General features: G+C 32.7%; 1 protein-coding gene and 1 non-coding gene across 2 annotated transcripts in view; both read left to right on the top strand.

Moving 5' to 3' along the window:
- Nucleotides 1-23,774, top strand: part of LOC123712479 — a 69,710-nt gene that overhangs the window by 19,054 nt on the left and 26,882 nt on the right. Inside the window, exon 3 of the mRNA XM_045665587.1 lies at nt 7,914-7,989. Within this exon, the coding sequence (XP_045521543.1) occupies nt 7,914-7,989 (76 nt within the window). The remainder of the gene's footprint in view (nt 1-7,913; nt 7,990-23,774) is intronic.
- LOC123712660 lies at nt 16,807-16,968 on the top strand. Its single transcript, XR_006754121.1, has one exon. It is a non-coding gene; the product is annotated as a U1 spliceosomal RNA (small nuclear RNA).

The following is a 23,774-nucleotide window of genomic DNA, read 5'->3' on the forward strand; positions in this document are numbered from 1 at the left end:
TTCTATGTTATTCTTAAGTAAAAACTATCTTTACTATTATTATTTCTCTCAAAAACTTACATACATAGGGCACAATGATACTATTGCATGTTAAAGGTAAAACTAGACGAATGTTTGTCCAGATTCTTAAATGGATAAGAAATTGCATCTCGTCGCAAACATTGTTTGCGTTATGTTTGGTCTTATGGTTAAAACTTTATTTCAATTTTACTTTAAATGAAAGATAATAGATGGTTCGGTTAATGTGTTGTTTAACAATAAATCTATTATAACTTAACGCTAGGTAATTCGGTGTTGGTCGATCATTCGTCGTAAAGACAATATTTTATTTATATAGACGTTATTTGTTTTACGCCAAAATGTCTCATTTGGATAAACTTTGCTCAATTTTTAATGAATATCTTAGACGGAAACATTGTGACCAAATTATGTTCGACCGTCACATTTTTTCTTTAATTATCTTAAAACCTAATATGGCATGTTTATCGTATTGAAGCTTAGTACTTGTATTAATATTTACATAGTAAATATTTAGTAAACGCAAAGATAGAACGTGATAGTTAAGCACTGTCTTACCGATCTTGACGCCTTCTGTCTTACCTAGGAGATATAGGATAAGAAGTCAAGTTTACCCTTATAAGCCCAGAAGTGGCAAAAAAGACGATACCCTTAAATTATTTATCCAAGGAAAAATGGCAGATGGAAGGAGACCTAGCCGCAGACGCACGTCTTGGTTAAAGAATCTTATGTAATGGTGTCTTCTAAGCATTAAGTCATTTTCAAAAGCTCTGCATGCAAAACCAACCTTTGAGAGAAGATGGCACTATCAGAAGAAGTGCGTGGACACATGTCATGTCACTGTGTATTAGCTAGTTGTTCATTTAGAAATATAAATCTGGTCCACAAGGATCTCAATCAGTACGTACCCTGATGTACAGGTCTCCCTAAAGTTCTGGGGCTCCAATATCTGCTAAAGCAACGTAACTTGTTTTTGAATAAGGATTTTTTATTATTATCAAGCAAAGCTCTTCAAGACCTCTACGCTCATTGCTCCTTGATATACAGCTTTCAAAATCCTAATTCCACAATGTAAGCTCAACAAAGACCTTGTCGTTCGGAAAGCGCCACCTCTTGGGCCAAATTACTTTCCCATGGCAATATCGATACTATTCGTCGGAACAAAGCCTCATTTGTAGGTCCTTTGTAAGGGGCCTATTATAGCAGTGTGAAAATTTTACAAAAATCACACAAGATTAGATGTTATTCGAACCCCGCTAAGTTCAATTTAGTTTGCGTTAAAAATATACGTTTTGAAGAAATAATTTAGAAATGTCTTTCCGTTTTTATCAAATTACCGTAATTTGTCTAACAGAAATAATAGTTGTCATTTTCATATTAGTATAATAAAAATAAATTCGTGTTGCTACAACCTTTTTTGCTTCATGAACAATAATCTAATAGGCATGTAAGGGATCAGCCTTCTGTGCCTGACAGTAGACTTCTTTAGCCTAAGGCAAGCTGATTTCCTCACGATGTTATCCTTCACCGTTCGTGCGAATCATAAATGCGCACATAGAAAGAAAGTCAATTGGCGCACAGGCGCGGATCGTACCTACGACCTCAGGAATGAAAGTCGCACGCTAAAGCCACTAGGCCCACAATACTACAGTTATTAGTATAGTATTATATACAAAACAAATGAATCTGTTAATACTATTATATTTATATACCTACTATCACTATTATAATTTTTTGTACTATAACATAACGATAGCTATAAAATCATCATCGTTTTTAAACGAAGTGATGTACAATTTCTTAGGTGCTTAGTTTCTTTGGAAACTAATTAATTGAAGGCTCAAAATGTCCCCTTGTCTTACGCAAATCACAAATCTATAATAAAGTCTTTCAGCAAAGCATTCTAGCTACGATGTTACGTTCCCTTAACGTCCCATAGTCTTGAGATGCCCTATATATACATATAACTCGTATATTTTAACTTAATAATTATTTAAAAATACTTAATAATAATACGGATACGTACCTGATAGGTGATTAACAACGCTTTTTTGATCAGCCCATGAATACATGCTCTGCAAAGAATTCAAGTTTGTTATCATATACGACTCGTGTATACCAATAAGCGTTTTATGAATCATTTAAGGTACGAAATATAGTGGACTGAACTCACCAATTGAAATAACTTAAACAAACGCCTTTGTAAGGATAACTAGTGCTTACAGACCTGCATCCCTTCAGGGCTATGTATTTACCGGCCATATGCAGTTATTTAACATTCAACGTTATTGCTTACAAATTGCAACATGGTAGCATGATATTTTGTCTGAGTGTCGGCTTTTGAATGTCCTTAATATATTTGTATAATTACGATATATATAATATATAGAATGATCAAGTATGTATTTAAGCACATTTTAGAGATACAATTTTAAATTATATTGTTGATCTTATAGATTATTTTTAATAATCCACAGATAAAGAAAATAGAATTATTAAAAGTATCGCCAAATCAGTTTACAAATATACGATAAACATTATATACAAAGAAAGACAATTCACTAATAATTTACTTGTTGTGTGTGTGGGAATGTGTATAAGTGTGTGCCCGCGTTTTTAGGTGATCTTAAAAATTAATTCGCTTAATCTAAATATTTGAAGAAAAACATCTTGAAGACACGTAAATGGACGGCGTGTGTCAGATATAGAAAGTTAATTACCTTATCTATAAAGAATAAATATGAATGAAACAAATGCAAACAATCCTTAAACAGATGCACTACGGAATAATTACTATTTAATATGTAAATCACTTTAGCGCCGGATTGATCGTGAAAAAAAACATCTTCAATTACAACCAAAAAGTATAGACAATAAATTAATTACCAAGCGAGCCTTAAGGTGGTATAACGGCTCATACCAGTTTTGATTGATGAAACTCTCGCAGGCCGACTATAATATTTGTGGAATGTGTGAAAAATTTAGTCTTGCCCATAAATCTTTATTGAGACTATAAAGAAAATTTAACTTGTTCTTGTATACAGTATATACATTATGAATTAACTTTTATTGTTTTGATAATTAAAACTTATATAATGTCTCTGCGACCACGCTGATCAAGCTGTCCGGATAAGCGTCGGGAATTTTAAATAGATAAAGAATATTCGTAGATATTGTATGTAGGTATTATATTTCTTCTATATAACTGTACCTACATCACTCTATTGTGAATAGTTTTCGCACCGTAGGCGTTTATTGGCATTTTCTACACTTGGGTTACTATCGTAATTTCTTTTAGAGCCCTAATTTTTTTCCAAATATTCTATAGCTTATGTTCATCGGAGATAACCTAGGGTTGTAATACTGAAATATATTTTTGGAATTAGTCCTGTAGCTTTGGAGTTCATTCAATGCAAACAAAACAATCAAATCTACAAAGTTCCTATCCGATCCGGATCTGGATTAATATTATATTAACAAAATGAGTGTAGATTTCTATGAAAATGTATCGTTCTGCATACATCATTGTAGTGCTAATTATCTAAACTGTACGTAATATGAGACTTGATACGATAGATTTGGTGACTATATTCAGACCGTCTTGTGGTTATTTGTTGATTACGGCGTAATTTTAATACCTATTTTGTTAATAAATGTTCGAACCATGTTATTTCTGGTTAGCAACATCAGCGCTTTACTTAAAAGAGTACCAATTCTTAAAAGGTAGGCTGCTTTGAAATATCTTCTAAGAATTGGCAAAAGCGTAAGTATTTGCGAGCCCTCTGGCAGTGAGAGAGCGGCCGTATCACTTGACAGATGAGCCTCCTGCCTGTTTGCCCCGTTCTATAAAAAAAATCAGTTCCGTGGAAGTTAAGGTCAATGCCAGCTAACTAAATATTGAATTATGTATTAATAACAGTTTGCAAATATCAGCCCAAAATTCCCTTTAGAAGTAAAAAAAAACTAAATTATTTTGGCGTCATAAAATATACGTGGTCCGGTAATTTAATTCTTGATTTGTAAATACTATGTATATTAGTTTAATAATATATTACAGTTGTAACATATAAACATGTCTAGATAATGTAAAACATTAAAAAATATGCAAGAATTAAATTTAAAAAATTACGCAGAAAAATCAACAATAGATAATATAAAATTTAAATTGCAGATTAATATGTAAAAAGCATTACCACAATTCACGCCTATTCATATTTATAAAGTATTTCAAGCTTCATTTTTAAATACACTAGAAAAATAAATGAATAAAATACATAGATTAACATATAGTTACGAGAAAACTGTATGTTTTAACTATTATTGTTCTTTCTGTAACATGTAATAAGAGTGCTATAGTTCTTCTTGGCGAACATAATTTTGAATAAATATAACAAAGAAACCTGCTAAGATTCGTCTATTAATTATTACAAGTGATAGATTACATTTTATAATTAGTTAAGAAATCTTTAGTATATAAGTAACATTTGTTTTTGTACGTAGCAACGGGTTAGATAATGTTTTATTTCTTGAGCTCTCAAACACGCTAAAATGAGGACAATCAAATACTTATATGTTATATAAAGGATATACATGTGTGAAAATAAAATGAGAACTTAAGAAAGCGCAGCGCTAAACAGATCCATGCAACTTCCTCACAATCGAGCAGCCCGCAATATCGCAGCTCACTCCCGAGGGGACTTTTTGTATCGAAGAAGCCGCATTTTATCAGATGCTTTAACTTTATCGCTTAGTGACTGAGCTGACTGACTGACCATTAAAAGAAGCTGCATCAATGGAAGAGAAACAACACAACTACAAAAAAATATAACAAGCAAGAGGGCGGGAGTCTCACCTAATGTTAATTGATTAATACGCTCTTTTCTTGAAAGACCCATTGTCGCATTGCTTAGGAAATCCTTCAGTGGGCAGCTGAACCATATGGTGTTGGTGCGTGGCCTTACTGCCTTAAAAAACGCTTAGTTGCGGAATGACGGACTTCGGGGGAATTTCACGGGTGGAATTTCATCTTCTGCCTTGACGTCCGATAGAAAAAACTCAGCTGCAGGCTGAACCGGACAACTCCTCTGAACACTCTCCATGATGAATGCTGTAGAAGATGCAGAGAAGATGTGGGGCCTCATCGCAACTCCAAGGGATCAAGCGGCTCGGAAAGACTTGTCATCAATGATTTGCTTTTCTTAGAATACAAAGGATAATAATGGAAGCTTAAATCTTTGGAGAATCTTAATAGACGCTAAACAAATGTGTTCATGTTACTTGAATCAAGATGCTTTATAAAATTTCAAAGGCACAATGAATCACATTACCGAACTAATCAGGCGAGTGAGTGGAAGCACGCTCGTTCGCTACGCATTCCGCTCAATAATAATGCACTTTCGATACGAGCAAAAAACATTTTTACGTACCTTTCGTATCGTAAAATGGACTACATGATAAACGAGGCAAAACATCGAGGTTTTTATTAAAGCGAGCCGAATCAATCGATTCATACGAGATATATTATATTTATTGACTACAAGTTAACGCAACGTTAATACGTGGCAATATTTGGACGACAAAACCTTAGGTTTTATATATAAATCTATTATTATTTATTTATTTACACTTCGTTGCCGTAATACACATACAGTACCATAGACAACTGTGAGAAAATAGCAGAAATCAACTAGAACGAAATATGGGATACAATTTAAATAGGCAATGCTTTTACAGTAGAGATTTAAAGGAATATAGACGCTAAGCGAATAGGGACGGCGAATTCGATAGCCTCTCTACAGAGGATTCGCCAAAGCAAAAGCTATGAGGGGATTTAGTATTATGTAGATAAAAACGCTAGCACTGTAATAAGATGATGCATATCTGCGGATTCGGATAAATTATCCAGTCTATTTGTAATAAATTTAAAGATGTGCACTAATTACATTTTGGAAGAATATTCCAGTCAGCCACTACTCGGTATGGCAGAAAGTTCTTTAGGAATTTTGTATTATTCGGATGTTTGTGATTGCGTTTAACTCTATCTTATGTACCAAAAAGGTATATGGATGGTCTAAAGCCTGTTCGGTAACGCAGCACAGCAATTGCTGGCCCCAGTGGAATCATGTTCTTATTTTAAAGTTTTATATTTATTAAGAATACGACTGTCAAACGCGCTTTTAATAAACATAGTCGTAAACAAATGGTATTTTGTTTGAGAATTAGTCTTAATAACTTCTCTTATCTGTTTTAATATTACAATATCGTTATTTTTGTAAAAGTATATTTACGACTCGTTTTTATATGTCGTTAGCGATACAGCCTAAGAGCCACACTCACATTAATAATTAACACGTGCTACGGTTAAATATTAAATTTAGAAAACGCTAATGATCTTTACCGGATGTTACCGTTAAATTGCGTGTTAATGTCAACTCATACTATATTTATTGGTATTTAAAGAAGTAAAACAGTGATCTTCATGCCTGTTATTATCAACATGCATGACAAACTCTGCTATCATGATGAATACGTCACATTTTAAAGCAATTTTCTTTCATATTCAGATTTTCTCTAGAAGTTTCCTAGAGATTAAAATAATGTTTATTTATTAGTAATCATATTGATCAAACATACATATACAGTTTTCTTAAACTACATACTAGTAATAATACAAATTAAAATAAATAAAAAGGAAATTTAAATAAATTTAAAGAGTTTGGCCCCTGTGGGAGTACCTTTAACAGTGGTAGTATTTCCTCGCTGTATTATACTTATTCGTAGAGCTAGTATACCACCAGCTCTGGGGTCACCAGCACGATCTACCAGGCCGCAACTTAAATCTTTCATTAATAAATTTTGGTTGGATAAAAACCATACCAATAGTTGCCATATTATTATGTAAACATTCAGAAAATGAATCACTACTGTTGTAGATGAAAGTAACGATGTACCATACATATTTTGATTACTCACGACATTAAAGTGAACTAGCTTTAGATTATTATTACAATTCCAATATTTATAACCAATAATAAAATAGAAATTAAAGAGTAGCCTTGGGTTATAAGACAGTGACAGTTATCGTTGTGAGAAAGCAAAACGGCGTCTGCGCAAACTAGTTTGTTTATGCTGATATTTTCACTTATGTAAATCACTGTAAATTCTAACATTCCCGTGAACTATCCGGTTCTTGTGTGCCGATTATTTTGAAATGTCTTCTACGTTTTGTGACTTAACTTGCACTTAGCGCGATCGTTTTAATATAACTGTCAACTTTTTATGTCACAGTAACAAAATGTATTGTGTGTATTAAACATATTTGGTATATTTACTGTATTTTATTCGATCGTAAAACAGCCTCCAGCCCAATTGTTTTGTTTTCAAGCAGCTCCAGTCAAAGCTTGGATGAAGGCTTAGATGAGTTTAAATAAGCTAAAGTAAAAAAAATGTTTCCGGAGAATCCAGCTACGAGTATAATGGCGAGTTTTCGTGGGGTGATACGTCTTGTAGTAATATAACAAAATGATACAGTGAGAGAAAACTTCAGAATATAAAGATGCTCAATAAAGACACCCAGGAGTTTGCCACATTAAGTTATAGTACCTAAGAAACATTTATTTATAATAAACAATCAGTAGGGCTACAACGTTTTTAGGTCTGGCTTCAGATTTCTGTATCTGTTTCATGATAATTTGTCAATCTAATAGGCAAGTAGGTGATTAGCCTTTTGTGCCTGACACACGCCGTCAACTGTTTGGTGTAAGGCAGGCCTGTTGCCATTTAAAAAGAAAATGCATTGCACAGCCAGGGACCTAACCTTCAACCTCAGGGATGAGAATCACACATTGAAGCCTGAGCTCTTATAAGTAACTAAAAAAACATTTATCTATTTTCAGGTCTAGAATGGTGACAAAAGTTGGAACACAAATATCAAGGACGACGTCTTTGTGCCTCGTTTTAGCGTTAATCAGTGTAAGTACTTCTTTAATATAAGTACATTCCTTTAAATATTCAATTTGTTCTAACCCTATTTGGAGAATATATGATGTTATTATATTTACTTGTATTTAAGTATGTGTACAATGTACATCGCTGTGTTTGGTCTGTTTACATTCTTATCAAGAAGATAAATAAGATTCTGAAAAGACATACCGTTTAGCTCCGCGTTCAACAAAAAATCGACCTAGCTTGAGTAACCAGAAACGTTCCGTCCTTGGGGTCGGATGAATGCCGACAAGTGGCCGATCGCTCTTAAAACTATGTAAGAAGCTTTCTCGGTAAGGCTGGTGATACACTGACGTGTTAGACTGTTTAAATTTTAAAAGTATAAGTTTTTTTATGAAAGTACTTACGATATTTAGTCGCTTTATTCGTCATCTAACATAATTAATAAAAAAAATATTAATATAATTTAACAAAAGACTTTTTTTATAATTCATGGATTTTAAAAATTTAATGATATCGTAAAAAAGGAATGCTGTAATTGGTATGAATATAGTATTGGTTTTCATTATTATACCATCAATACATTGAAAACATTTATCATGACGAAAATCTGAATAAAAACTAGAAACGTACGCCAAAATTTGCTCTTGTGTGTTTATAGGAACTTCTCTTTACGCCCACACTACACTATATTTTGAGTTTTATTTACTCTTAACGTAAGAAATATCCTTGTGGATATGATTAATAAATATTTATAAAATCGTTATTAACTATATATCTTTACGTATTACAAAAACATTAGAACTTTTGGCAAAACATCGAAGAAATATTCCTTATAGTAGTAGTCTTAGGCTCATAGTATTGTCTTTTGTTAACATATTTAAAGAAAAAAACTTTTGTACCGGATTGAAGCTATGTATTATTATAATAAAAAAGTGTTTTCTTTAAATCTTACGCTCGTTTCGTGTAGTTTGAATTCTTTGGGACTTGATACTTAAGTGTAAAACACTATAAGTGTAACAAAGTGACACGACCTTAATCGTTAGCAATAATTCATGACAATTATAATAGTTGCTTCATAACATAGTTAAATGATACTGCAGTGTAAATATCATCCTATGGCCAACATCATACGCCCTTATACGTCTAATATTAACCGAAGCAATAAAAGCTATAGAGCTTCCGTTTAAAACAGCCGGTCAGTGATTCCCCTTAACAGTCGCTGGCGTGCGCTCCATTTCAGCTCATCTCGATGCGTGCGTCCGGTGGCACACATAGCGTACATATTGCACGTCTAACTGGACTGCGATTGTAAAAACACCGATGTTGAATCGAGACTTCGATTTTAGTTTTCATTTCACATTGTTTAATTTAAATTTAAATCGAATACGTGAATATGGAGAGTGTTCTTATTTTATTAACCGTTCGATTACTGTTCTGTTCGATTGTTGTATATATATCTCATGAGTATATAACTGGAATAATGGAATAATTAAGCAAATCATGTCAAATATAAAATAGTTACAGTCTCGATAAAACCCAATTGAAACGATGTGAATAATGACTGAATGTAAATAATGATGCAAGTGTCCATGGTTTTAGCACTTTACACTAAGTGACATTGCTGCCAGCTCGTTTGCATTTTCGTGTGCCCGTACTCATAGCAATTAGTTAAGTTTTATTTATTTACTCGCGATAACCAAATAAACAGCAGTGTTGTTATTAGTTTATATATGCCCTGTGTCTCTTTAGAATCAAAACGTTTCTGTGCGGAATTAACATTTGCTCCTACGGTGAAGGGAAACATAGTGAGGAGGCCAGCAACATTAACCCAATATATACGTCGTGTTAGAAAGAAGGCTGATCACCTAATTATCTATGAAGTAAAAATAATGAAAAGGTTTTTATTACCACAGACACTATTAATGATTTACGTTTAAAACCACAGGCTAATTTAAAAGGTATGTTCAGAAATTCATAGGTTGTACTTAGAGCTTTACCTCTCAAACGTTTTACCATTTATAACAATTTTTATGAAGCAAAAACCCGTCAAAACTACGTATAAAACAATAAATCAGGCAAACACGAACTAATAGGTTTCCTGCGGTGTCTTAGCGAGGTGAAATTTCGATCATTAATCAAAAGTTAAGTCTTGAATAAGCTGAACGCATCTTGACTTTTATAAGTAAAATTCCTTAATTAATTTTAATTATAAGTCTTCATTCTTAATAATTTTCGTACTACACCTGTTGCTTTATCTTTACGACTTAAATCGACTGTCATTTCCCATCAAGTTTCGAAATTGCCTCTTTACTATGATTATAATCGAAACTTATTTCTAACACATAATAGTGTATTAAAAAAAAACAGTGGCGCTACAAGCTTTTAGGTTTCTGTATCGGTTACGTGATCATTTATTCTAATAGGTAAGTTGGTGATTAGCCTTCTGTTCCTGATATACATGCCGTTGAGTTTATGGGTCTAAGGCATGCTGGTGTTTTATATAACAGGGGGCAAACTGGCAGTAGGCTCACAGTCCTTAAGAAGCTGCTCAAGTGGTCGGAAAGGTATAACAAGGAGTCACAAAAGTACATTCGATGATTATGCTAACCAATGGCCACCCTCAATCTCAATGCCAGAAGGCTTGCGAGTGCGTAGCCCATGTCTGCATTCACCGTACTAGCGAGTGTTAAAAGCGTACATAGACAGAAACTCCATTGGTGCACAGCCGGGGTTGGAATTAACTCTGCTCTGTCACAATAGTGTTTACGTATATTATAAAATCGTTTAGATCGTAATAGCAGTAGTAGGAAGAGCAGTGTTGGCCTAGTGGCTTCAGCGTGCGACTCTCATCCCTGAGGTCGTAGGTTCGATCCCCGGCAGTGCACCAATGGATTTTCTTTCTATGTGCGCATTTAACATTAGCTCGAACGATGAGGGAAAACATCGTGAGGAAACCGGCTTGCCTTAGACCTAAAAAGTCGACGGTGTGTGTCAGGCACAGAAGGCTGATCACCTACTTGCCTATTCAATTCACAAACGATCATGAAACAGATACAGAAATGTGAGGCCCAGACCTAAAAGGTTGTAGTGCCATTGATTATTTTTTTATTTTTTTAGATCGTAATATAACGGTAACTATTATGTAGTAAGTGAATTTCTTACCAATATACCATACAATATATATTGGTAAGAAAGAAAAATACCGATCTTGGACACACATTTGAAAATGACCACAAGAACTTTGACAACTTTTACGCCAAAACTTCTCCGCTTAAAGATGCTTATTTTTAATTAAAAGCTCTTACAACATGCTATGTTCAGACGCATTGTTTTGCATGAATATCTCTCGTCTCATATATTGCAAACGTCAACGTCTCATAAACATTTCATCCGAAGCAACTATGACATGCTATTTTCTAGAATATCTTATACGTTATTACCGTGCTATTCGCTAATATGACGGATTTCCTCTCAGCTTTGAACGTTCACACCCGTCCTGTCCTGTAATGGAAAGTTCGCACGATTATAGTTAATAGAGAGATATTTTCAAATAAAATTATAGACAAATGTGTGTTTGAGCGTGGTAAGCCTTCAACCCTCATCTATAACAATGGTTCTACTTTGTCCACCCAAAAGTTCTGTTATAAATAAAATGCATTTTTTTAAAATAAAATAATAATATTAAATTTATACCTACATATTTATAAAGGCCCAACAAAACATAAAAAATATTCTATTCGAAATGGCAACTTTTGGCTTTTATCTGTTTAGCCACGAATCTGTGAACTTACTTGTTTCCTAGGAAAATTTCACCACTGGTTGACCCATAGATTTTTTAAGAGACTCAACGTCACCGCATCCTTAAGATCAGGCCATGTCTTCTAAAACTGACCATAAACTGAAGTCTAAAGCCTTGAGGTCTGGATTAGATGAGGGCCAGTCTTCAGCTCTTATAAAATCCGGAACGTTGGTTTCAAGCCAGGCTTGGGTAGTTCGTGCCTTGTGACCAGGTGCAGAATCCTGCTGGAAAGTCCGAGAAGTTTTTATAATAATATACATGTTCCAAATTCAACATAATTAAAAAGTTGAAAAAAAAATTGAATAACGTAAATAACATATATACTTATACATAAAATAACGGTTTTATGTATAAGTGTTTATGGCCAGTTTAGTTATTTGCGCAATTATTCCTTGCTTTTAAAGAAGACTCGTATGTTACGTGTCCAATGAAATAGATGAATATATAGATATAAGATTTGTAGTACCAGTATTTATTTAAAGAATAGAGGGAAAGTAGTTGGTTTACCTAATGTTATATGGTGACAAACCCACTCTGCCGAAAGCCAAGAGAAAAGAAACCAAAGACTCGTCAGTCCTACAGCAATTAATAACAGTATAAGTTGTAAAAATTGGTTATAACGTAAAACATTTAAAACTATTGTTCGATTCTTTTTTTCATACATGTTCATAATCGGGATCATTGTTTGTAACTTCAGGCCTATCTTAAAACCATTTTGTATACAGAATTTCACATAATTATATTTTATATCTTGCATCTTAATGCAGATTGTTTATGTCAGTCATAACAATTAGTTAGTATTCAAGTCTTCAAGCTTTTATATATGAGGTTTGATACTGAGAAATAATCGTTTAATATTCACAATCATTTTATGAAAATCGATTCCAATTTGAATAGAATAACGTGTTGGTAATATTAAGATTTTGGGGTCAAGCGTGAGTTCTAAACTTAGTGTCTTATAACCAAATATCGACGTATCACACACAAAATGCTATTAATAAAAAAACAGATTCCCCATAATAGACACATAATTTATTGTTTTTCTTAATACGTCGTTAAAATCTTTACCTAGTCATTCAGTTTATTTCCATACATTACACATTTTTGTTAAAGACATTTAGGTTTATTTAGTACACAACCCATTTTCCTGACGCATTCAGCATCTCAAACGATGACCGCTTAACGTGACTAACTTAACAAAGCATCATTGTTACGCACTTTAGTATATGATAGTTTCTAAACTTTACTGTTTGTTTTGTATATATATAGCCTGTATTGTCTATGTGGTCTAGTATGTATTCCAGAAATTTTTATTTATAAATATAGATTTTAGTATATGTTGCTTTCTAATATGTGAGTAGGTAGCCTTCTGTGCCTTACACACGCCGTCTACTTTTTGGGTTTAAAGACGGTTTCCTCACGATGTTTTCCTTTACGAGCAAATGTTAAATGCGTGCATATACAGAGAGTCCATTGGTGTATTGCCGGGTTTCATACCTACGACCGTAAAAAGAAGAGTCTCTATGCTACTAGGTCTTAATATTATAAAATAAAAGAGTTTGAACGCGTTGATCAAGAACTATTAAACAACATTACACTTAGGCGGTAGTCCTTCTACCCGCCCGCCCTGTTCTTTCTAGTAAAACCAAATAAAACAATTAAGCAATTTAAATGACTTCCGTTTGGATTCTATCCAGTTTGTGATGCTACTGATGAATATGTAGATTTTGCGATGACGCCCCGTCGTGGAATTCTAACGGTCGGTTTACTTTAACAATGCCTCTTTGGAGCCCATACACGCGTCTGCATTTTATTTACGTATGAAAGCAATATAAAATGTCTCAGTGATTAAGTGGTTACGTATTTAACAAATCCTTACTTCGATTATCAAAAAGCAATTAACAGAATGAAAGATGGAAGATCTGTCCCATTGCACTGGATTGACATGATAAGCGTTTAATAAGAAATATGACCAATTTAAAAAAAAACATTGTTTCATAAAATATATGATGAATGTTCTAATTAAACAATTATTATAACTCGTTAAATACTTCTACGTTTCACTAAGTGGTATTGGAATAAAAATAAATAAAGTAACTAAATAATAAGACGCATTACTAGTATACATATAATTATTTATTTATTAATTTAATTAATTATTAAACTCTAATTATGGTAAACTTAATTTTGGCCATTCAATGGGTAATTATTATGCCTATTCAGTATATTTCCGTATGAAAAGCGAATTGAAATGCTTGTGAGGAGCCTTACGTTATCTAAGATAGAGTACGAGTGACGCGCGTGCATGTTATAGAAGAATGAGAGAAGAACGAAGAAGAAAATATGAGAGAGAAGAAAAATAATTCAGCATCAACATCTTAAGTTTATACGTCTTGGCATGATTTTGGTAGCTATATTACTGCTGCGCATCTTACTACCAAATTATACTAATAATCCTCTTTCATATAAAATAAATCATTCCTATTGTACCGTTTTAACTAAAGTACTTTCTCTTTCATCATAGCGTAAACACAATTTATCAGAGACGAATATCTACTTTACTTTGGCCGTACAGGTCAAGTGCACAGGCGCTAATTAAAGATTTAAGGTGACACCTGGTAAATAGTACCTGTGACCTCAAAGCTGGTGCTTCCCTCGTTTAACGAACATGTATCGTAAAACAGCAAGGAACTGCCACAATTATAGGTACACTGCCACAGGGACCAAACTTTTTAAATTTGGTTTATTTATTTTTACTATATTGTTATATATATTAATTGTGACTCAGTTAACCCTTGGATTAGCTTGTACATTTTTGTTTATACAATTTTCTTTAGGTTTTACTTTATTTTAGTTATAGTTAGTGTTGCATATTATTTTGTGTTCTTTTTTGTTATATTTCTGTACTTTACCCTTTGTAGGTATTTATTTTTTTTGTATTGTTACATTTAGGTTTACCTGAAAGAAATCGCTTGTTATAAGGCCGCCTTTATGTAACCTGTTTTTTATATGTATATTGTGTATATGGTAACGAACTCGTGAATAAATAAATAAAAAAATATGTTGGTTAATAATTTTTTTTTTTTATACATTATTATACCGTGTAGTATGACTAGTTTTGTATGAATAAATGAATTATTCTTTGATTCTAACCCTTTGACGACATACAACTTTCTACAAACAAATAAGTGAAAACTCGCCTCGAATATTATTTCGAAAGATTACGGCTTAAATGCATCTTAAATACAATAAAGCTGCGTTGGTACGTGCGAGATTTCGGTTCTCCGTCAGATAAATTTATTTTATGGTATTCGTAATCATCGAGTGTTATCGGGTCTCTCTTTTGCGGTCTTTTTTACACTTAATATCTTTAAACATAATTGATTTTAAATATATGGTGAGAGAGTTGGTAATATATGCATTTTAGGGACCTCGTAATGTGTTAATTTTAATATTAAAACAACGGAAGTTGTTTATTTGCTATTGTGATACGAAATTAATAATTTTGACGGTATTTAAATAATCAATGACATGAATGAATGGTTACTGTTTATGTAACTAACTCAAATCAAGGGCGTAGAACGGAGCAGAACTGGCAAACTCCATTTTCGCCAAGGTTTTTATTACATAATGTTTATAAGGACCTGTGACCATCATACTCCGTATCATACGTTAAAGCACTTATTTAAATAAAAGTACATATCTGAATTTACTGTGTTTCTGCTTAGTTATCGTGTGTATTTTAAATTTAATATCAATTTTATATAAAGCATAACTTTAAAATTATCAGGTCAGCTGTTTAGCAGACTAAAAAATCAGTTGTGATAACACACTTTGACTTGACTTGTAACAAAACTTACGATCTGGTTAGTTTTCTATACAGTACTTACGCGGTATACAGTATTCTTAACCTTATGTGTGTTATTAATATATATTGTCTTAATACAAAAAAATCCTTAAATCAGAAACCTTCGAAAACGTTGATATTTCAATCACTATTTGATTTATTTAAGTTTGTTGCGTTTATCTGTGTTTGAACCAAAAATTTCTTTATCAAACGTAAATTTATTCAAGTCGTTAAGGTGATTAATTTCTTCAAGACATTGACTTAATTTTAATGGTTTTGAATTAATTTATATTGAAAAAAAACAACGAACAATAAACTCTAATTTATGTACATAGATATATTTTAATTTTATATACTATGTATTCCTCGAAATGTGAATTTCTAACAGGTGTTATTGTGACGTCAAAAGTTTATATTGTAATAAGTGATAGAACGTAGAAATGGTCACTTAAAGTTCTCTTAAATGTTTTAATTTTAATAAAGCTTTAAACGATATTTATAGTGAAGCTGCGCGCGATAATACGACTACACTGCACTTTAAATTTTTACTGAATTCTAACTAAACTATTATTGTATCTTACAGCTTTTGTTTTCTTGGTAAAAAATATTAAGGAAATGGTAAAGATCGAACTAGTGCTGTAGTTGCCAGACCTGTGACCCTTATTCTAAAATTATAAATAAAAAATTTACAACAGTTACGTTAAATCGTTATTCATGATGTGTAAAGATGTCTATAGAAGTGAAATAAAAATATCTCATTCAAAGATGTGTAGAATTTAGTTAAAATCAATCATACAAATATCTTATTCGAAACCTCCTCATTATAATAAAGGGAACCGAGGTCTGTTAGACCCCACTTCATTGTTCATAGGCATCAATTTTCAAGTGATTATGAAACCAATACAACTGTACTTAAGTTACGACTACATGAATAAGAATAATTTATTGCTCTTACCATAAGAGTCAATAACCATTTCTATTATTAACTCTTCAACAACATATGCATGAATAAAGCTAATTATATTTGTTCTTAATGCTTAGGTAATAAATGTCTTCTGTCTTGGCAGATTCACAAGGGAGATATACTGTTGCTAATCGACGATAGATGGCGCTGTACGACACATTTAGAATTCTGAATGCCGCTATTGTTACTCTCCTACATTCGGATATAGTGTCTGGCTTATAATAAAAAAGCATACTTACCTGGCGTAGGGGATACCGTGATCAATAAGGCGGTTCCCCCAGAGCGAGACTTACCCATTGCACTGCGGATAGGTTGACCTCTGCGATTATCCCTAATGTGGATAACTCGGACGCGTAATTTTTGGTAGTGGGGACTGCGTACGCGCCGTCCCCCTCATAAATTCTATTATGTAAGTTCTAATCGGAGCAAATAACTTTGACCTTTAGATCGCATCTTATACCAGCCTTGAAGTCCAGAGTGAAATCTCTTTATACCGTAGACTTTTATGTTAAATCTTAATCAATGTATTAACCAATTAACGATCTTAAAAATTAGGTTTTAAAATGATTACTTTTCCCTCATATAAAGGCTCCTTGTCTATCAATGTTGAGCGGCACGTTAGAAACGTAATCACCAAATTATACCACACGTAGGGCTCGATAGAAAATTAGTGGCATTCTTGAGGAACTCATTATTCACTATTGACAACGGAATGGCCGTTATATTGTTATAATAACCTGTTTTCTATCAATGCCCTTATAAAAAATTATACGAATCGTATTACGAGACGTAATTTTTTTCTATTTAAAGCTATCTTCTTTTTTCTATTTAAAAATCGAACTATTAGGAATATAAAAATGTATATGTATGAAGAGATAGATGATAATTACATATATAACAAATAATTTATTTTACATGTATTTTGGAATTAAACACGGAAAAATATTTTAATGATAAACTTACTGTTAATAGGCCCTGGGATTCTGTTCCAGACGTAACTATTATTTTAGTGGATATAATGCCGCTGCTCTGCCCCATAGAACGTGTAATTTAACTATAAAAATAAGGGCCATTGTTATTCACAAAAATCCCGTTAAACCGTTAGAAATAAGATAATTGATATAATAAAGATTTTAGACAGTAATAAATTAATTCCCCATGACGAAAAGATAAACCCAGTTTTACTTGACAAAAGTTGATAAAAAAAACTATAAAAAGAGCAAATGAATATTTCGGATTGAATGCGTGTGATGAGAAAATGACACATCCAACTACGGACTATTATATTTGTGAATCATTGATGTGCGGAACTAGATTTGACATTTAAATTAAACCGGAATTTAAACTAATGTTCGATAAAATACAAAACTAGTGGCACTCTAAGCGTTTTAGGCCTGGGCCTCAGATTTATGTATCTGTTTCATGATCATTTGTTAAACTAATAGGCAAGTAGGTGATCGGCCTCCTCTGCCTGATAGACCCCACGGCGTCGAGATTTTTGGGTCTAAGGCAAGCCGGTTTCATCACGATGTTTTCATTTACCGTTTGAGCTAATGTGTGCACATAGACAGATAATCCATTGATTCATGAAGCCGGAGATTGAACCTACACCTAAGTAATGGGAGAAGCAGGCTGAAGCCACTAGGCTGGCCACAATCATATCCGATAAATAATATTATTATCCTGACGTCTTTTGACTTAAACGAGCTTGATCCTCCATTGGCTGAATTGTTTGTACATCAAAACATTTTGAATTGTATCATAGATAAACTTGACTTAATTAATATACTCCTAAAAGCGAAAATTATCTTCTATGTCGCAGAAACATTTCGATGTAAAGAAAAGTAAATATCATAGATATTAAACTACAAAATGTGTTCCACAAACTGGATGATGACTTTTAACGACTTTGGGGGGCTAAAACTACTATATTTTGTATTTATGTAAAGTATGAATAATAAAAACTTATTTTTATCAGATTTATAAATCATTAAGAAAAGTAGTAGTAGTAGTACTAGTAGTAATCTTCATAATTCTAATAAAGCAGCGATCATGTTATATTGGTTCAATCAAACGATAATAAAATAAATTAAGAAACTAAATAATATTTTAGTGGTCTCTTCCAGGTATTTATTGGATAGTAAACTAACACCTGGTGAAAGGTCATTGACTTGTGGTATAGAAGAACGTAAGTTGAGGACGAACTGCCAAAAAAATTGCCATAAAAACGTCTAATATCACAAGGGCGTGGTTTAATTTAGTGGAAATTTATACGAGTTAATCTACTTGACATAACTAGGTTAGTTTAATAGCTTAAGCACAGAAACGTTCGATATTCGAAAATTAGGAATTACACGCAGTGATCGTTTGAAAATAGAATTATTGTTAGTTATCGAACACTTGTTACATACGAATACGAAGTGGTAATTAATGATATTATTTGAACGATCGAGCAATTACTTTTTGCGGGCATGTAAAAAACTATGAAAATACTTCTTAATGGGACCAATGACTCATATTTGAATAGGGAATTTAAAAAATATGCAAGTTAAATCGCGTTCATTGTCTTATTTGATTAAACTGCGAACCTAAATAAATAAAAATTATATTATGAATTATATATTATTGGTTTGTTTGGTGTATTTGACTATTTTTTCTTTGTGTTTTTGTAATTATTTACGTAATTTTTTATGGCTTATAGAGATTCTATTAGATTTCGCTTAGCTTAAAAATATTAACAATGAATTACGTTAGAACTTAATACTTTACGTAACAAATGAGAGCTTAGTGGTTGTGTGTCTGTCTGTCTTTGTTGCCTGAAATTATAAATTCTGAAGCTTTCAGAATTTGTTATGATGGCAATAAAAGCTGAAATTTAAAGATTAGAGCTATTTAAAGATGTATTTCCACGGTTACACATACATATATATATAATATTTAAAAACTTAGAATAACGCTGAATATTATTTTCAGGTAAAGCATTAGCCTTAAAATAATCAAACTCACCAAAAGAGTAAAAAAATACCTTTTGTATGTTTAGGTATTAAAACTTATTTCAAATTACACATAATAATAAGTTATTTGAAATAACTTTAGCATTGAGGGTGGGCAGATACTGTCAGCATAAACATGTTTTATGACTGACGGTACATCTGCCTTCAGGCATTGATACTTGTAATTTATTACGTGGAAGTGATTCTATATTTCCATAGAACATAAAAGTTTTATACGTCTTAGAAGATTTGTATATGAAATTGATTAGTGAATTATAAGTACATACAATACTATATTAAAGATTAAATGAACTTGATAGAAGTTGAATATCATATGATGTAGATGTTTAAACATTTATTTAGTTATTAATGATACATATGTAAGAAATTATAAGTTGCCTAGACATATCGTCTAACATATCATTATATTATATTACATGGAATAAATATATAATAATAAGGTTGAAGGAGCCGTTGGCCAAATTTTGTGCTGGAATCAGTGTCGCTTACTATTTTATTACACATGGTAACTTCAAGTAAAAAAAAATCCTACAACCATTTTTTAGGTCTGCGCCTCAGACTTTTGTATCTGTTTCATGATCATTTGTAAATAAGCAAGTAGCTAATAGGCAAGTAGGTGATCAGCCTTCTGTGCCTGACAAACACCGTCGACTTTTTTGGATCTAAGGCAAGTCGGTTTCCTCACGATGTTTTCCTTCACCGTTTCAGCTAATGTTAAATGCGCACATAGAAAGAAAATCCATTGGTATACAGCCGGGGCTCGAACTTATGATCTTAGAGATGAGAGTCGCACGCGGTAGCCACTAGGCCAACACTGCTCCTGGTAACTTCAAGTATATTCTTAAATTTGTTTTCAAGAAGGCTTTAGGAAACACATTACATTAGTTTGGACAGAGTGTATATAAGTGGAATCACTGAGTCACTAGTACTAAATAGAACAAATATATTTTCAACTTTATGTTCGGTAATATATAAATTTCACACATAATATTTGGAGCCTCGAGAAACTGGTTTATTTGACTAATGTAGAAAATATAGAAAACTGCGGAATGTTCACTAATATCACAGAAATAAAATGACTCACGCATTTCTCTGACACTTTCTTTTCGCTAAGACTCTTGACATACATTAGACATATTTATAATTTCAATTAAGTCGAAGACGGCAGTCTCATTCGCGAACAATACATAGATCGCGGTCACACCACCTATTAATTAGTTATAAATGGCGTTTGTAAATTGCTAAAATTAAATTATAATAACGTTTAAATATCAATTATAACATAAAACACAATGCAATAAAACATATGACAAAAAGTACTGTAAACATTTTGTTACTAATTGGGGGGTATACTTTAATTATAAAACTTTTATAAGATTCAAAGGCGATAAGTTCTTCATTCGGTCGATAATTACAATAAATAAATACATTTACGCAAATTTTCGTAGCCAGAAACCAATAACCCTTTGAAAAACCTGGAAGATAAATTGGCATATCCATCTGTATGTCTGTTAAAATATTTGGTTTCAACGGACAGAGAATCAATAGTTTATACATTAACGTAAATTCTAAAGCTAGCAAAAGTGTATTTATAACTACATTATTAGGTTTTAGTGGGCTTGGTGCCCTTGGTGGTGGTATCTTAAGAGAACGTAACATTTTTTTAATTTATATTCGGCAGTATTCCAAACTTCTCTATGGGGTTTAGTTACATCAGTTAAAATTATGTAAAAACGACTCCATTATAAAATACTCCAATACTCTAAACATTCAACAAGTGAGTGTTTTTAAGACAGTTTTTGCCGCGCACCACCAATATGTGGAACCAGTTGCCCACTGAAGTATTTCCAAACCAATTCGACTTAGGGTCCTTCAAGAAAAGGGTGGTACGATACCAATTCTTAAAAGGCTGAACTTGCGGCTCGCAATGTGACTGTCCATGGGCGGCGGTATCACTTAATATCAGATGGGCCTCCTGCCCGTTTGCATTCTTACAAAAAAAAAAAATAGAAAGCGCCGAAAAAATAACATTCAGTTGCCAAGCACAAAAGGCTTCTGTGCCACTAATATGTCGGTCGATTATAATACTACCATGGGTTTAATGTTTACACTGAGCTTAGTTTGTATAGTTGGAATAATAATTATCCCCGTTTAGTTCTAATTAATTACAATATACAATTATTGTAGATTTTAATCGTATACTATAATCCCTACGGGTGAAGACCTCCTCCAGCTTTCACCAGAACTCTCTATTCATGGTTTTTTTTCTCCGTAGGCTTCCGGCTGCCGTTTCTATAACTTCTAATAACCTCTTCTCCCTTCCTGCATCCTTTCCATACAGTTTAAAATCCATCTGTGCTGTGGCCTTTGGTATTGTGTAGTGAAAATACGACTTTAAGGGTTGTTGCCACGGGAAATATTCTTAATTCTCTTCTTTTGTTTGGTCTTGTAAATGATATAAGTATACTTAGTTAAACTAGAACTAGAAAAAATAGACTAGATTACTATGATAGATTACAGGTTCTAAAAAAAGATATTTTAATATACATATTTGGATATCCAAGGAGGATTACTTAGAATAATTTGCATATCATCATGTTATCTCGTTAAAGCTAATATTATATTAATATTGAACCATGAACCGTAGTAATCCTGTTTAATGGTGTTATTAATTTTATCAAGAAACGATTTTACACAGACTCTTATAATTTTACCTGAATATTAATTATACAGTGGAATCTCTATAACTCGAATGTCAAGGAATACGCAAAAAAGCGAATTAACGAGTTTTCGACTTAACAAGAACTTCGAGATACATATGATTACTGCTGCTGAAATTTCGACTTACAGAGTTGCGATTCTAAGTGTATGTTTTCGATTTATAGAGTCTAATTTAAATAACAATTTAACTTAAGTTATCATACTACAATGATACGTTTTACTTATATAAACGAATTACATATTAATGCAGTAAACTTTACAACTACAACTTACGAAACGTAACCTTTTTGAAATTCGAGTTACAGAGTATGAATATGAATTGTCAATACTTCTTAGGGAAGTCTTAATAATACGTGGTGAATTTAGGAGTTCAGCGAAAGGGAATGGCAATTTTTTTCGACTTTCTGAGGATTTCGAGTTATAGATATTCCACTGTACGTGGTCGAGTTAACGAAAATATATTGTTTACAAGTTTAAGAATAATAAACTATACGGGGCAATTATTTAATAGATTACCGTAAAAAGTTAGAAATATATTGTATATAGATTAATGTTAAAAATTAAATCTGTCTGATGGTGATAATGAGGTGATACCAATTACCTACTTTACTCACGTGCTCTATATTGATGACAGTAACAGATACAGAACGAAATCCGGGCGCAAAGTGAAAACTTAGAAATCACATCATAATAATAATACATTTGTGTTATTACTGAGTTGCTCTGCATCATTATCGTAATGGCTACCGACGCACGCGCATCAAATGATTCGTTCATTAACTGTCCGCGTCTACTGGATACCGCTACTAAGAGGGATCTGATTCTCATTCCGAACCGAAAACAAAAACATTTTGGGGAAAAAAGTATAAGAACACGATTAGCGAAATTCTGGTAACATTTGATTATGGATGCCTAAAACCTAGGAAACTTAGTTTTACAACACGACAGCACAACAGTAAGCCAACATAATATGTATATATTTAAAAATTTAAATGCTGTAATAACAAAGTAATAAGAATCGCAAACAACTAGGTATTTCTATGCAAATACAGTCTAAATCTTCATACATCATAATTACATTAAAGGGTATATATTGTCTGACTTCTTTGCGAGAATAACACCTCAATGCAATATGAATTGTAATACACTGATTGAGTTATTGCTGAGCTTCTGTAAACGGGTGTTTTGGCCTTTAACTGTTTCCGGAGCTAATTCGTTACAAGTTGGTGGAATAGTGCATTGCAAACTCAAAATTCAGTAAGCAATTTATTGTTTGCTTTTTCACAAGGGTTTTATTGAATACATTGCTGAATGAACTGTTGTTTTGCTGTGTCAATTGACACCGGTTGACGCTTGATCGATAGATAGCTGATCAGTTATCACTAACACTTGGAGATTATTACAGTACTACAGTATACGAGCAGTGTTGGCCTAGTGGCTTCAGCGTGCGACTCTCATCCCTGA

The sequence above is a fragment of the Pieris brassicae genome, chromosome 7 (genome assembly GCF_905147105.1).
Source record: "Pieris brassicae chromosome 7, ilPieBrab1.1, whole genome shotgun sequence".
NCBI lineage: Eukaryota > Metazoa > Arthropoda > Insecta > Lepidoptera > Pieridae > Pieris > Pieris brassicae.